General features: G+C 50.0%; 1 protein-coding gene across 1 annotated transcript; it reads left to right on the top strand.

Annotated features, from left to right (window-relative positions):
- The first annotated feature begins 1,270 nt into the window (after positions 1-1,270).
- On the top strand, positions 1,271-13,042 carry LOC120660288 (myb family transcription factor MOF1-like). The gene is made up of 6 exons (XM_039938723.1): positions 1,271-1,859; positions 3,357-3,433; positions 3,517-3,571; positions 11,313-11,382; positions 11,686-11,755; positions 12,497-13,042. Exons 1-6 carry the CDS (start codon positions 1,280-1,282, stop codon positions 12,809-12,811), a joined length of 1,167 nt encoding a protein of 388 aa, XP_039794657.1. The 5' UTR covers positions 1,271-1,279; the 3' UTR covers positions 12,812-13,042.
- Positions 13,043-14,059: the final 1,017 nt, after the last annotated feature.

A 14,059-nucleotide genomic window follows, 5' to 3' on the forward strand; every position in this document is an offset into this window, starting at 1 on the left:
TTGTAATACTAAACGAGTGTTCTAAAGCACCAAATCTAATTCAGCTAATCCGCTAATTAAATTAAATTATTATACAATATCAATGGATTCATACGGAAGTTACCGGTAGATCACAAGTGCGGAATTCGGCAGAGCTTCGCCGCTTTTCTTCTCCTCACTCCTCTCTTTTTTCTGAATTTTTAGACTCAAATGACAAGGGAATGACAGCCAAGGGAATGACGACCAGAGCTTATATAGGGGGGAGGACCCTGCCGCCCCTGGGGTGGGCGACAGGCCCCTGTCGCCCGTTGGGGGGCGACAGGCCCCCTTGCATTTTTTTGGTCAGGGACCTCGTTGCAAATTTGAAAAAAATTACACTTAGGGTCTGTCGCCCTATGGGGGGCGATCGGGGGTAGTTTTGAAATATTTCAAAACGGACATATATTTTTGAAATTTTGAAAAGCGTTGAAATCTGACCCGCCCCAAACAAACATGGTATATTTTCTAGTGATTTCTTGCACAAACCCGGCCCAACAAACATGCAAGCCTAAGGAACCCACTACCCACACGGTTTCTTGTGATTTCTCTATCCAGAAGCATGATGACGTTTGGATTTAGAGCATTTTCAAGAATTTTTGTATCTTGTGTGAGTTAGCTCAAAAAAGAAAAGAAAGACAAAAAACTCCTATCCGACAGAAATTTTATCTACCTCGTCTTCTATCCTCATTTTCTATCCAAAGTGTGCCGCTGGGCATCTTTGCCTAGCGCTGAGCGCTAGCCATCCCTTTTTGGATTTTGGAGAAGCTATTGGATTTCATTCCTTTTTCGCTAGCTATTTCATTTTATATAATAGCTATATCAGAATTTTAACTATTCATAGATACAAAAGTTCTTGGAGATGCTCTTAGACATGAGCATGTGCAATACCATATTTTGCAAGCAAGGAACATAACAGAAAATGGAAAAAGAAAAGACTATAAATTTGGAGAGGAGGCACCCATCAGTCTCAGTCCATGTTAAGCCCTCACATGTGCCGCCATACACTACCTTTTTTTAAGAAAAAGAGATCTGATTAATTAATTAATTCAGCCCAGTTGCCAATTTGGCCTCACCAAACAGCAGAGGGATGAGAGAGACGGGGATGAGTGAGAAGCACAAGTACAAAAAGGCAAAAGGCAGATGAAATTTCCATGCCCCAATGATTTGATTGTGAAGTCACCAACAACTCAGGATTTCATTCTACTCCAATCAAACAAGATAAAGAAATCATTTTAAAAGCTGTGTTGTTTATGTCTTTGAGATGATGATGGCTCTACAGACTAACCAGACATTTAAGTCAGATGTAATTTTCCATCAGCAGTGTCAGAAAAGGACATTGCTCTGCACTAACAAGCATCATTACGTCAATAATGTAATGCGAGCCTTCCAGCCTTCAGCCTTCAGCCACCACCCACCAGAACTCACAATTCACGAGGGGGCAGAGAGCGGAGAGAGAGAGGAATCGCTGCCAGTGGAAAGTGGCAGTGGCTGCAGAGAAGCAAGAACTCGCAAGAAAGGGGAGAGAGAAAGCCGAGGGACTTTTTCCTTGGATCCTTTGCTTTTGGGGAGGAAGAAGGAGAAGAAGGCCCTGTCGCTCCTCTTTCTGTTGTTGAGGAGAGCAGCAGGAGGGACAGAGGAGGAGGAGATGTTCCCGCCTGGTCTGATCCACCACCGCCCAGACGGCCCCGCGCCCAGCGATGGGGCACCGCGCTCCGGCCCCGTCGGCGGCCCGGGCGGGCCGAGCCTGGTGTTGACGGCAGACCCCAAGCCGAGACTGCGCTGGACAGCCGACTTGCACGAGCGCTTCGTCGACGCCGTCGCCCAGCTCGGGGGGCCCGAGAGTGAGCCGTCCTCTTCCTCTTCCCTGTCTCTCCTTGGCATCGGCATTGGAAAGCAATGAGCAGCTATTTTTAGGTGCCGCCATGGGCGGGCTCTTTGACTTGGCGAGGTTCTTACTACTTTGGGAATGAGCACTTGGGAGGAACTGGGTCTCCTCGAGCTGAAATTATCGGAAAGATTTGATCTTTCCTTGATCAAGTTAGAAACAATGCGTCTGTGCTTTCATCTTCGGCTGTCAGATTTAGCGTGTGCGAGACTGCGAGGTAGGATTGCACCTTTTTGAGAAAGGTAGGATTGTATTGGGGGCGTGCATGAAGGAGTTTTAACTGCTTTCATGTTTGGGAACTGGGATGGAGTGGGCATCGGATATGTGATTTCTGCTGCATTTGGCGATGTTTTTGGGACCGGTTATTGTCCGAATTCGAAAGGCATTGTGGCGAAGTATGGTGACCTGTCCACATAAAGTTTTGATGGCAATGTCTTGAGGCTTGTGGTGTAGATTTGGAACTAAATGCTGCCACTGGAAGTTTATCTGTGGCGATAAGCAGAACACTGGTACATTTTCTCCAATTACTGTCTAGTAGGTGTAAGCTTGGCTCGTGCGTATTTGCGGCTGTAACAAGTTCCTTCTTATCAATATTTTAGGCCACAAGGAGTTGGATTCTGATTGTTTTGCTATGACTTTAATTGATTTTATGCACTTTAGTTAGTGTCCTTAGGTTGTATTTTCAGCTCCAGAGTCTAGATTTGAGCATCACATTGAAATTAGTAGTTTCCATTCATGCTTATCGATTGCAGCACATCTGCAGTTGACTGCACAGGCTGATCTGAAAAAAATTCCAAATGGTTCGAGTGAATCCGTGTATTTCCTGAGTACGTTTTGATTGAAAGGTCTCTGTTCCAAAAGCAACATCTAATTGGTTTAGTACTAATTCATGGTGTTTTTTTTTCTGTAGCAATATCTAACTGACATGTTGCCTTCAGGAAGTAGTGGCTGTCCTTTTATGTGGAAAAAAAAATGCTTCTTACATTTGATGTAACACTGGTCCATGTTTGTTTTAGGGAAGAAGTGTGCAAGCGAGTTCTACAATTTCGGTTTCTTGTATGCGACTATATTTTCCAAAACATGTGCAAACTAGAGTCTTTTCTTCTATGCTTTTTGGTTTCATTCAGTGTCAATTCTGGCACCAAATTGGCCAGTAAATTGAGCTACAGATGCCAAAGATTCAAAATCAAGTTTTGTCTTGTTGACAATAAAATGAAATGTGCATGACTGATTGTTGTCACTAGTATCGCCTACGCCAACTTTGTTGTTATCCATTTGCATGTTAAATTGTCATTCCCAGTTTTATCCAACAAACATCTCAGCACCTTACTAGATTGCCATATTGCTACTAGCTGATTGTTGTTACTGAACTATTAGAACACACTAATGCTTGTTGGAGTTTCCTTTTTTTAGTATATTTATGAGATGAGTTACTGATTTAGTAATCTTTCAGAAGCGACGCCGAAAACTATCTTGAGAACAATGGGTGTCAAGGGGCTTACGCTATTCCACCTAAAGAGTCATCTGCAGGTACTTTGGCATGCTTACTTGTTTCTGACCAAGTCTGAAATGAAACATGTTTTAAAAATTTGCTCATTTGTTGTTGTGATCAGAAATACAGATTAGGCAAACAATCTGGTAAAGAGGGGTCAGAGCAATCTAAAGATGGTAAGTTGTGTAAAGTAAACTATTTCTATTCCTCTCAATATGTACATTCCAGGTCATCCTTTGATGTCTTCAAATCTTTTACGTTACTGAGTTAATTCTGAAGTCAACGCAGCTTACTTTTAAAACTTTTGAACACCCGGTACACATGTTTATTATGGTTCTGTTTGGCTGATGGTCTTGCTGTGTTAGCTTCCTCATTATTACAATGAACTAATGTACCGTTTATTTGTGTATATACTTTATAGATTCTATGGATGTACTTTATTTATTACTCCCTCTGGAACATTTTATAAGGCGCACGGAGAACTCCACAGACCAAGAGGACTTCTTTGACATCTGCCTGACAATTCATTCCATTGCTGATTCCATCGCTCGCATGCCTCGTGTCATTAGTTTTGCATGCATGCATGCAGCAAAACACACTCGAGAAGAAAGAAGACGCTAGACGGACGGATGAAGTTACCAAACCATGAACCAATGCTTTGATAACCATCTCACGTGCATGCAAATCAGTACCTACGTGTGCCTAATATATCAGCCAAAACTAAAAACCCATGATACCCCTTATATAACGGTGCGGAGGGAGTATATGTTTGGTCAATCACTTATAGTAGAGCTACAATATGCCAGGGGCAAATTGCTACTGCTCACATTACAGCATTATGGGATTATGGGAAGCGAAAAGGAATCTCTTGTCTATGGGGAGGATTGTTTTATGGATAGTGGTTGAACATTTTCTAGTAAGTTACACATAATATAGAGAGAAAAAATGAAGAGAGACTATAGCAGAAAGTTTGGATTACTATTATAGTATTAATTATCCATTTAAACATATCAAGATCTGCCATGTTTCTTCTGATTTGATAGAGGCTTGGTGTTATGACCGGCCTCACGTACAAGAGGCGAGGCGCACAAGGTGGCTAGGCGGCTGGTGCGCCAAGGGGCCAAGGAGGCCATTTATCTTCAGATTATTATTATTAGGGGTTTTCTTGTTAATTAGCGTGAGACATATAAATATTTGTGTAAGACTCTTGGAGAAATCAAGCAGAAACATATTATTGTTTCCGGCTTCCTCAAGGGAGCCGGCCCTAGCCCTAGCGCCGCCCTCTTCTCCTCCTGCGCCGATCACGGCGCCCTCTCGCCGCCCTTCGCCTCGCTCGCTGCTCTCGCACCCCTACAACCTCCGTCCAATCCCCGGTAGGGCTAGGGTTCCTAATAGCCTGGTATCAGCTATGTCAGGTCCCCCTCCTACATCCACACTTCCACCGCCAGCGCCTGCGTCGACTGCCCCTCCATCGTCACCGGTCGACCCATCCACCATCTCCTCTGCGTCCAACTCAGGGGCGCCCCTCACCTTGGAGTCGTTGGCCGCCGTGGTCGACCGACTCGCCCGCAGCGTCAACTCGCTGCAGGACGCCTGGGCGGGACTGCTCCAGCCGCCGCCTCCTCCCAACCCCGTGCCAACCCCGCCACCACCGCCGGCACCCACAACGACGGCGCCCCAGCCGGCGGGATTTCCCTACGGGATGCCCCTATCGTCATCCGGCGGCGTCCCTCTCCACCTGCTGCGTTGGCCCTCATCGCCGTCCCCCATCCCGGCGTGGGCGACGGGATCGGCACCCGCACCGGTCTACACCTTCACTCCGCCGACCGGCCCTAGCGGGCTGGACGGAGCCTCCGACGACAACCAGTTGTGCGGTGCTCATGCTGGTTCTCCAACCCCACCGCGGTACTACAAGTTGGAGTTCCCGACGTTCGACGGCGGGGTGGATCCGCTGAATTGGCTCAACCAGTGCGAGCAGTTCTTCCATGGCCAACGCACCTTGGCCTCGGATCGCACCTGGCTGGCCTCGTACCATCTTCGCGGCGCTGCGCAGACGTGGTACTTTGCGTTGGAGCAAGACGAGGGCATGCCCTCCTGGGAGCGCTTCCGCAACCTGTGTGGTGACACCAGATTTTGGCACGTGTCAAGGAAGCGTGTTGGAAAGGAGAAAAAGTTCTGCGTTGTACGATCGGTGGATCCGGGAGGGTGATCGTGTGCCACGGTCAAAAATCTTGCTGACCGAAGAGGAGGAAGTTAACCAGATATTTTGGCTTCGGTTTGCCAAGAATTATCTTATTTTTAGAAGTAATTTTTATTCCCTAGAATAGATCATGTTTTGCCGTAATCGGCTAGGATTGTGTTAGCGTGGGGTATAAATATGAACCCCCGGCCATTGTAACAGATTGATACACATCCAACAAACAAAACTTTACTACTTGCAATTTACTTTCTCGTCGGCGACTTCGCCATCTTTTTTTTTCTTTCTGCGAGTTCTTTCAAGCTGATCAAGGACGTCTCACATTCGAGCAACTTGGTTTGCTGGTAAGTTTTCGTTTACCGAGTAAATCTGAGTTTTAGCTTCCGGGCGTATCGCTGTCGCTTTGTTCAGATCTATTCAAAATTTATCGAATTTATCTAAGTTTTGATCTCTGGGCGTATCATTGTTTTCTCGTTTAGATTAATTCACAAATTACCCGGCTTAGTGATCTGTTTAATCGGCTGTAAGCTCCTTGTTTATCACGATAAACCTTGTAAAGCCGATTAGATTGAATCATAAGCTTAGCTTTGTCCAGATCCATACATTCGTGGGTTTGTACATTGTTACCTGGCACGTGTGTCGGCTTTTAGATCTAGCCCTCTAGTCGCTCATCGGCATCGGCAGCTCATTGCTAATCCGTAGTAGATCGCTTTTATTACACGCTCATCTCACACGATCTTTTGTCGCCTTCTGTATCGGCAGAGCTTTGCCGATACCCTACGTAAGAGTGGTTCGGAAATCCAGCCGATACACTCTTAAATTTGACGGTTTATTGTTTCCTTGTCAATTTACAGGTCAAATTGACTGGCACGCTTGGTCTGCATTCTGAGGCTTGGCGAACGGTGCCTTCAGATTCCAGTGTGTTGATTTTGCGTCAACACTGTGCCACCTCCGCTTCGGGCCACCGACACAGGGCACACGGTTGGCTGAGCTCGCGCGGCTGCCCTTCTTCTCGTCGGTCCAAGACTACTCGGACCGCTTCAACGCCGTTCTCTGCAATGCACGCGACCTCAACCCGCTCCAGAAGGCCGAGCTGTTTGTGGGCGGCCTTCCCGACCACATCAAGGCGGACGTGGAGATGCGCAGCCCGCAGGATCTTCAGTCGGCGATGTACTATGCGCGCGCGTATGAACGCCTCGCGATCGCCCTCAGCGCGGCTACCGACCCCCGGCGGGGCGTTCGACATCGCCAGCTTCACCTCGGCCGCACTCTGCCGCATCCACTGTAGGGGTGGGCGCTCCAGCCCAGCCGTCGGCGCCCGCACTGTCGCGCTTCCACCGCCTCTCGCCGGCAGAACAGCAGGAACGTCGTCGCCAAGGCCTGTGCTTCAACTGTGACGAGCCGTACGTCCGCGACCATGTGTGTCAGCGCCTCTTCTACCTCGTCAACGACGATTACGTCGACGACGACGTTCCAGCCGAGGCCGCGGTGGCAGCCGTGTTCCAGGAGGAGCTCACGTCTGCCCCGACGTCCCTAGAGCCCACGTGCGACCCACCGTCCGCCGGAGATCCGCCCACGGTGTCCCTCAACGCCCTCGCCGGCGTCTGCACGGAAAACTCCATGCTGCTGCCCGTCACCGTACGGGGTCAGCGGTTGGTGGCCCTCCTCGACTCCGGCTCGACGACAAACTTCATCCACGCCGACCTCTTCAGTCGCCTGGGGCTCGCTGCTACTCCGCACCCATCGCTGCGTGTACTAGTGGCCAATGGGGACCGCGTGCCGTGCCACGGAGTCGCCCGTGACGTCGCGCTCGCCATCGGCTCGGAGGAGTTCGCCGTCACGTGCTTCGGCATCACCTTGGGCGAGTTCGACCTCATCTTAGGTGTTGAGTTCCTCCGGTCGCTCGGGCCCATCTTGTGGGACTTCGAGGGTCTCTGCATGACCTTCACACGTCGCGGCCGCCGTATCCAGTGGCGAGGGCTGGGCGCTCCACAGGTCGGCACCCAGGCGCCCAGCACTCGCGTCGTCGCCGCCTCGCCAGGGCAGCCCCTCCTCGACCGCCTGCTCCTTCAGTTCGCCGCGGCCTTCGACGAGCCTCGCGGGCTGCCGCCGGCGCGACCGTATGACCACAGGATCCACCTCCTACCAGGCACCGCTCCTGTCGCCGTCCGACCCTACCACTACCCGCAGCTACAGAAGGACGAGCTGGAGTGGCAGTGCTTGGCCATGTTGCAGCAGGGGATCATTCGGCCTAGCACCTCGCCGTTCTCCGCCCCAGTGCTCTTGGTCCTCAAGCCGGACAACACCTGGAGGTTCTGCATCGACTACCGCGCCCTCAACGCGAGGACCTCCAAGGACAAGTTCCCGATCCCGGTGGTGGACGAGCTCCTTGACGAGCTTCACGGTGCCATCTTCTTCACGAAGCTGGACTTGCGCTCCGGCTACCACCAGGTGCGCATGCACCCGGACGACATCGGCAAGACGGCGTTCCACACTCACGAGGGGCACTACGAGTTCTTGGTGATGCCCTTCGGCCTCTCCAACGCGCTAGCCACGTTCCAGGCGCTGATGAATGACGTCCTCCGCCCGTACCTTCGCAGGTTCGTGCGGGTGTTTTTCGATGACATCTTGATCTATAGCTCCTCTTGGGCGGAGCACCTGCAGCACGTCGCCATCGTCCTACGGGCGCTTCAGGATCACCACCTCCACCTCAAGCGCTCCAAGTGCTCGTTTGGGGCGTCTTCAGTGGCCTACCTCGGCCACGTGATCTCCGCCGGGGGGTGGCCATGGACGCGGATAAGGTGGAGGCCGTGGCTGCGTGGCTTGTCCCGCGCTCTGCCGAGTGCTGCGGGGCTTCCTGGGGCTGGCCGGCTACTACCGGAAATTCATCCGGGACTTCGGGATCATTGCCGCTCTGCTTACGCGTCTCTTGTGGCGCGACGCGTTCCCTTGGGACGAGGATGCCGAGACGGCGTTCCGGGCGCTTAAGAGCGCCCTCACCACCGGCCCCGTACTCCAGATGCCGGACTTCGACAAGGGCTTCGTGGTGGACAGCGACGCTTCGGGTGCGGGGTTTGGCGCCGTCCTCCACCAGGGCGCCGGACCCCTCGCCTTCTTCAGCCGACCATTTGCTGCTCGGCATCTCAAGCTCGCTGCGTATGAGCGCGAGCCCATTGGCTTGGTGCAGGCTGTTCGACACTGGAGGCCGTACTTGTGGGGGTGCCACTTTCTGATCCGGACGGACCACTACAGCCTCAAGTACCTGCTGGATCAGCGTCTCTCCACCGTTACTCAGCACCAGTGGGTCAGCAAGTTGTTCGGCTTCGACTTCGCCGTGGAGTACCGCTCGGGCCGCCTCAACATCGCTGCGGACGCCCTCTCCCGCCGGGACGAGGAGTCCTCTCCTTCCGCGGGTGGTCCGGCGGCCGTGGCGGCCCTCTCGAGGCCATCCTTCGCCTTCCTCGACGACGTCCGCCGCGCTACAGCCGCGGCGCCCGACGCTGCCCTTCTACTGGAGCGCTTCCGTGCAGGCGAGTTGACCGCAGCTTGGCGCGAGGATGCGGGGCTTTTGCTGCACGGCTCCCACATCTTCGGCCCCGATGTCGGCGACCTTCGTCAACAGGCCCTGCGACTGGCTCATGGTGCCGGTCATGAAGGGGTCCAGAAGACGCTGCACCGCCTCCGCTCGGATTTCTACATCCCGGACGATCGCTCACTGGTGCAGGACTGGGTGCGCACCTGCGACACGTGTCAGCGCAACAAGACCCAGACGCTACGGCCGGCTGGGTTGCTGCAACCCCTGGATGTCCCGTCTCAGGTGTGGGCGGACATCTCTATGGATTTCATCGAGGGGATTCCGAAGGTCGGCGGCAAATCAGTCATTCTCACCATCGTCGATCGCTTCTCCAAGTACGCACACTTCATCGCGCTCGGCCACCCCTACACTGCAGCGTCGGTCGCCCGCGCCTTCTTCGACGGCGTTGTACGTCTACACGGCTTTCCGACGTCCATCGTTAGCGACCGCGACCCGGTGTTCACCGGCAACGTCTGGCGCGATCTGTTCAAGATGGCGGGTGTCACATTTCGCATGAGCACGGCCTTCCACCCTCAGACGGACGGCCAGTCGGAGGTGGTCAACAAGGTAATCGCAATGTATTTGCGGTGTGTTACAAGAGATCGTCCGCGTGCATGGGTGGGTTGGCTGTCATGGGCGGAGTATTGTTATAATACGTCCTTCCATACCGCCCTTTGCGCCACACCGTTCGAGGTGGTGTACGGCCGTTCCCCGCCGGCCATTCTGCTGTACTGGCCGAGCACCGCGTGTACTGAGGCTGCGGATGCCCTTCTCCGCAGCAAGGATGAGATGCTAGCTGAGGTCCGTCAGCGCCTCATCCAGGCACAACAGCTGGCGAAGAAGTACTACGACGCCAACCACAGGGTTGTGGAGTTTGAGGTCGGCGCGTGGGTGTGGCTGCGCCTCCTTCACCGCACGACGCGGTCTCTCGACCCCCTGTGCGCGTCACAAGCTCGGGCCGAGATGGGCAGGGCCGTTCCGAGTGCCCGAGCGCATTGGTAGCGTGGCGTATCGTCTGCAGCTTCCGGAAGGCGCCCGCCTGCATGATGTCTTCCACGTCAGCCTCCTCAAGTAGCACCGCGGCGACCCTCCAGGAGCGTCGGGTTCCCTTCCTCCGACTCAGGATGGCCGCATTGTGCCGATCCCTGAGCGAGTCTTGAAGGCCCAGCAGCGTCGTGGTCAATGGCGCCTCTTGATCCAGTGGCGCGGCCTGCCGGAAGAAGAGGCGACGTGGGAGAGTCGCGAGGACTTCGTCACCGCTTATCCAGAGTTCCAGCTCGACGACGAGCTGTTTGCAAAGGCCGGGAGAGATGTTATGACCGGCCTCACGTACAAGAGGCGAGGCGCACAAGGTGGCTAGGCGGCTGGTGCGCCAAGGGGCCAAGGAGTCCATTTATCTTCAGATTATTATTATTAGGGGTTTTCTTGTTAATTAGCATGAGACATAAATATTTGTGTAAGACTCATGGAGAAATCAAGCAGAAACATATTATTGTTTCCGGCTTCCTCAAGGGAGCCGGCCCTAGCCCTAGCGCCGCCCTCTTCTCCTCCTGCGCCGATCACGGCGCCCTCTCGCCGCCCTCGCCGTCCTTCGCCTCACTCGCTGCTCTCGCACCCCTACAACCTCCGTCCAATCCCCGGTAGGGCTAGGGTTCCTAACACTTGGTCTCAAGAAAATAAAAGAGAGCTAAATTGTTATCTTTTGTATAAAATTCTGTGTGCATTTATTCTTCTGAAATAATCACAACGTTACAGACACGGATAGAGGCTTCCAATTGCTTCCACATACATGCAATGAACGAGTGGAACGAAAAACTATAGGCCATATCGTTCTTAGTTGGAACTAATACCTATGGTGTTTATATTATCACTCTCTGCAGTTTATTCCCACAGGTTTTGTGTGTGCTTGTGGTCCTGCATATTTCACCTGCAGTTATATTATGTTAGGATGGCTTGTAACTAATAAAATGGGGAATATCTAATGAAAAACACATGCATATCTTATGTGAAATAGAATGTAACTGCTTACCATATGTATTTGTGTTGTCTGTTTTTCTAAGTTGAAAAGTAAAGTAAGACTAGAAAGAGTCGGGCTGGTTCTTTTGCTAACTTCTGAGCTCTGTTTTGGCTTCTCCCCAAAATGCAGGATCCTATCTTCTAGATGCTCAAACTGGAATCAGTGTATCCCCTAGAGTTCCTGCCCAAGATGTGAAAGAGTACGCTTCGTCAGCTACTCCTATCTTCTAGATATCAAACTGTTTACTCTTTCCTTTTCTTTTTGGCATACTCTGAATACTTTTAGAATATTACCAGCGGTAGAGCCTACCGTCTGTAACCGGAAGGTCCCGGGTTCGAGCCCCAGCCTCTACACATTTGTGTGGGTAAGGCTTGGGGCTTAAAAACAACCCTTCCCCAGACCCCGCATAGTGTGGGAAGCCTACGGCACTGGGTACACCCTTTTTTTTTTTACTTTAGTTCTGCTATTTGAAAGAGTTAGCTGTCACAATTACTTGCTGCAGAAGTCAAGAAGTCAAAGAAGCGCTGAGAGCACAGATGGAAGTGCAACGGAGACTGCATGAGCAAGTGGAGGTAATTCTGACTGCTTGTTCTATATTGCTCTTGAGTTAACCCCTTGAATGTTGTAAGGCAACAAAATGCCACCTTTAATATTTTCTGCAATAGTTTTTGCTTTTCACAGTCTTTGATTTAAGAGAAAATTAGATTCATGCCACCACAACTCCGTGAAATTGGGTTTCACGTTGAAAATCATGCCACTCAATGGCATGGATTTCAACATGAAATCCAATTTCAAGAAGTTGTAGTGGCATGGATCCAACTGACCCGATTTAAGACATGCCTTTAGTAGTTTGTGCAATAGTTTTTTTTTAACAGTCATTGATTTAAGACATGAAGCTTGGACTAGGAATTTTATTTTTTGGTGTATTCTTTATGTGAATGATGTGGAATCCCGAGCACTGTTTTGTGTGTTTCATTCAATGTAAAAGGTGAGCTGCATTCTGCTCTTAATTTAGAGGAGATATTGAAATATTTGGGAATCTCCGAAAATACAACTGCATGCTCTGATAAGTGATAACCAATGATGAGCTTGGAAGCTGATCTTTACTGAAGGAGCATGTCCTTCAGAATTTCCGCTTTTAACAGCAAATTAGATGCATGTGTTTGTTAACCATTCCTGCAGTTGTGCTTGTTAAAATAAATTTGAAGGCATTTCAAGAATGTCAACTCAAACAGCATGAACTAATTTCCTTGTCGTAGACATCATATATTTAGAAATGGAGGGAATATCTGACTGGTTTTTCCTGTGGCCAGGTCCAGAAGCGTGTACAGATCAGAATGGAAGCGCTCCAGAAGTACATCGATAGTATTCTAGAGAGTGCATGTAAGATGGTTACCGAGCAGTTTGCCTCAAGTGGTTTCAGCATCTCCGACCCTGATCTCCCAGAGATATCCCCTGGTGGGGTTCTGTGTGGCCCCACGGACACATTGAGCTCCTCCGTCTTTAATCAGCTCTCTGTCAGCTCGATTGACTCGCACAGTCCAGGAGGCAGACCTTCTCCCTCGGGCATTGAAGGCCCACCAATGCTCCTCCAGAGGTCACCTGAGCTCAAACGGAGGTCCTCTTGAGCTGTTTAGACAAAATCTAAGGGTATTTCTGGCGTCCTTGGCTTTGGTAGTAATGTCAACAAGAACATCGTAGTGACATGGGAAATGATGGTCCAATCTTGTAGTAGCTGACTTGTTCTCTTGCTACTGCCTGCCAGGTAGCAGGGTCTGAACTTTCATTTGATCAATCAAAAGAAACCTATGTTATATGAACTGCCTGAAGTGCTAGAACGAGTGCCTTTCTTGATATCATAACTTCGTTTGAGATTATTATGGTTCTAGCATCCTTAGCGCACTTGAAAGGTTGACTCATGTCCTTGTGTTAGTACATGTTTCCAAAACGGTTTATCTTGGGACATGTTACCACTTATCGTCCAATGGTCGAATCTTCCTATTGTCTCAACTGTTTCAGAAGTGGTCCATGCAGGCTTCTTCCAGAAAGAGACTGCCACTTCATTCAATTTAACTTCCTTTTTCCTTGGAGTAATGATGTTAAAAACTGTTGCAACGAAAAATGAGTGTTGAGTTTGTAATCCACTATTTGTTAGTTGCGACTCTCAAGTTTCCAATCCATATCGAAGACTTTGTTCGCTTTCTAATAAGCAGGGTTGATCCTTTTTCAAATTTAAAGTTTCCAATCCATACATGAAACTTTTTACAAATTTTTAGTGAGCATGAGAGTTTTTAGATAAAGACGCGTTGAGAATTGGAGCTATTTTCTTTTCAGTAGAATTATAATCCACAATATTATGGAATAATTCCTATATTGATAACAAAACGGTGGGCTCTCCAAAGCTTTCAAATAAGGAAATCCATATATAAAATCTTTACCTTTTCTGACATTCCACATGAACTATTTCAACAGAGCTAAAATGGTGAAGTCCAGGTTTTCCCCTGAGAAAGGATTACTATCCAAGTCAACTGATTAGATGGATAGCTTGCAAATGCTTATGCGAAGTCACTGGCATATATATAACAGCGACGTAAAACACAAATCAAATTCAACAGTAAATTTTCCAAATTTACTGTAAAAACAACCTACTGCTCGATTAGTTTCATGCAAGCAACTTCCGAAAACCGATATATCGTGATGTCCTCGACCTGAATCTCATTCCTCTGCACAAATTTGCATGTCACCACTGGAAACTGAACTCAGATGACAACCTCTCTCTCTCTCTCTCTCTCTCTCTCTCTCTCTTGGCTGACAAATCACAAAAGTGGATGTCCCTTCTGTGTGCGGCGTCACTGTCCCAAGCAATGCTAACGTGT

The sequence above is a fragment of the Panicum virgatum genome, chromosome 2N (assembly GCF_016808335.1).
Source record: "Panicum virgatum strain AP13 chromosome 2N, P.virgatum_v5, whole genome shotgun sequence".
NCBI classification, from domain to species: Eukaryota; Viridiplantae; Streptophyta; class Magnoliopsida; order Poales; family Poaceae; genus Panicum; species Panicum virgatum.

What these genes read in the sequence shown, in the direction of transcription:
- LOC120660288 (XM_039938723.1), top strand. Translation starts at nt 1,280, where the DNA reads ATGATGATGGCTCTACAGACTAACCAGACATTTAAGTCAGATGTAATT. An exon ending in CCAGCTCGGGGGGCCCGAGA is followed by an intron (nt 1,860 to 3,356) that starts GTGAGCCGTCCT and finishes GTAATCTTTCAG; the next exon opens with AAGCGACGCCGAAAACTATC. An exon ending in CCTGCCCAAGATGTGAAAGA is followed by an intron (nt 11,383 to 11,685) that starts GTACGCTTCGTC and finishes TACTTGCTGCAG; the next exon opens with AAGTCAAGAAGTCAAAGAAG.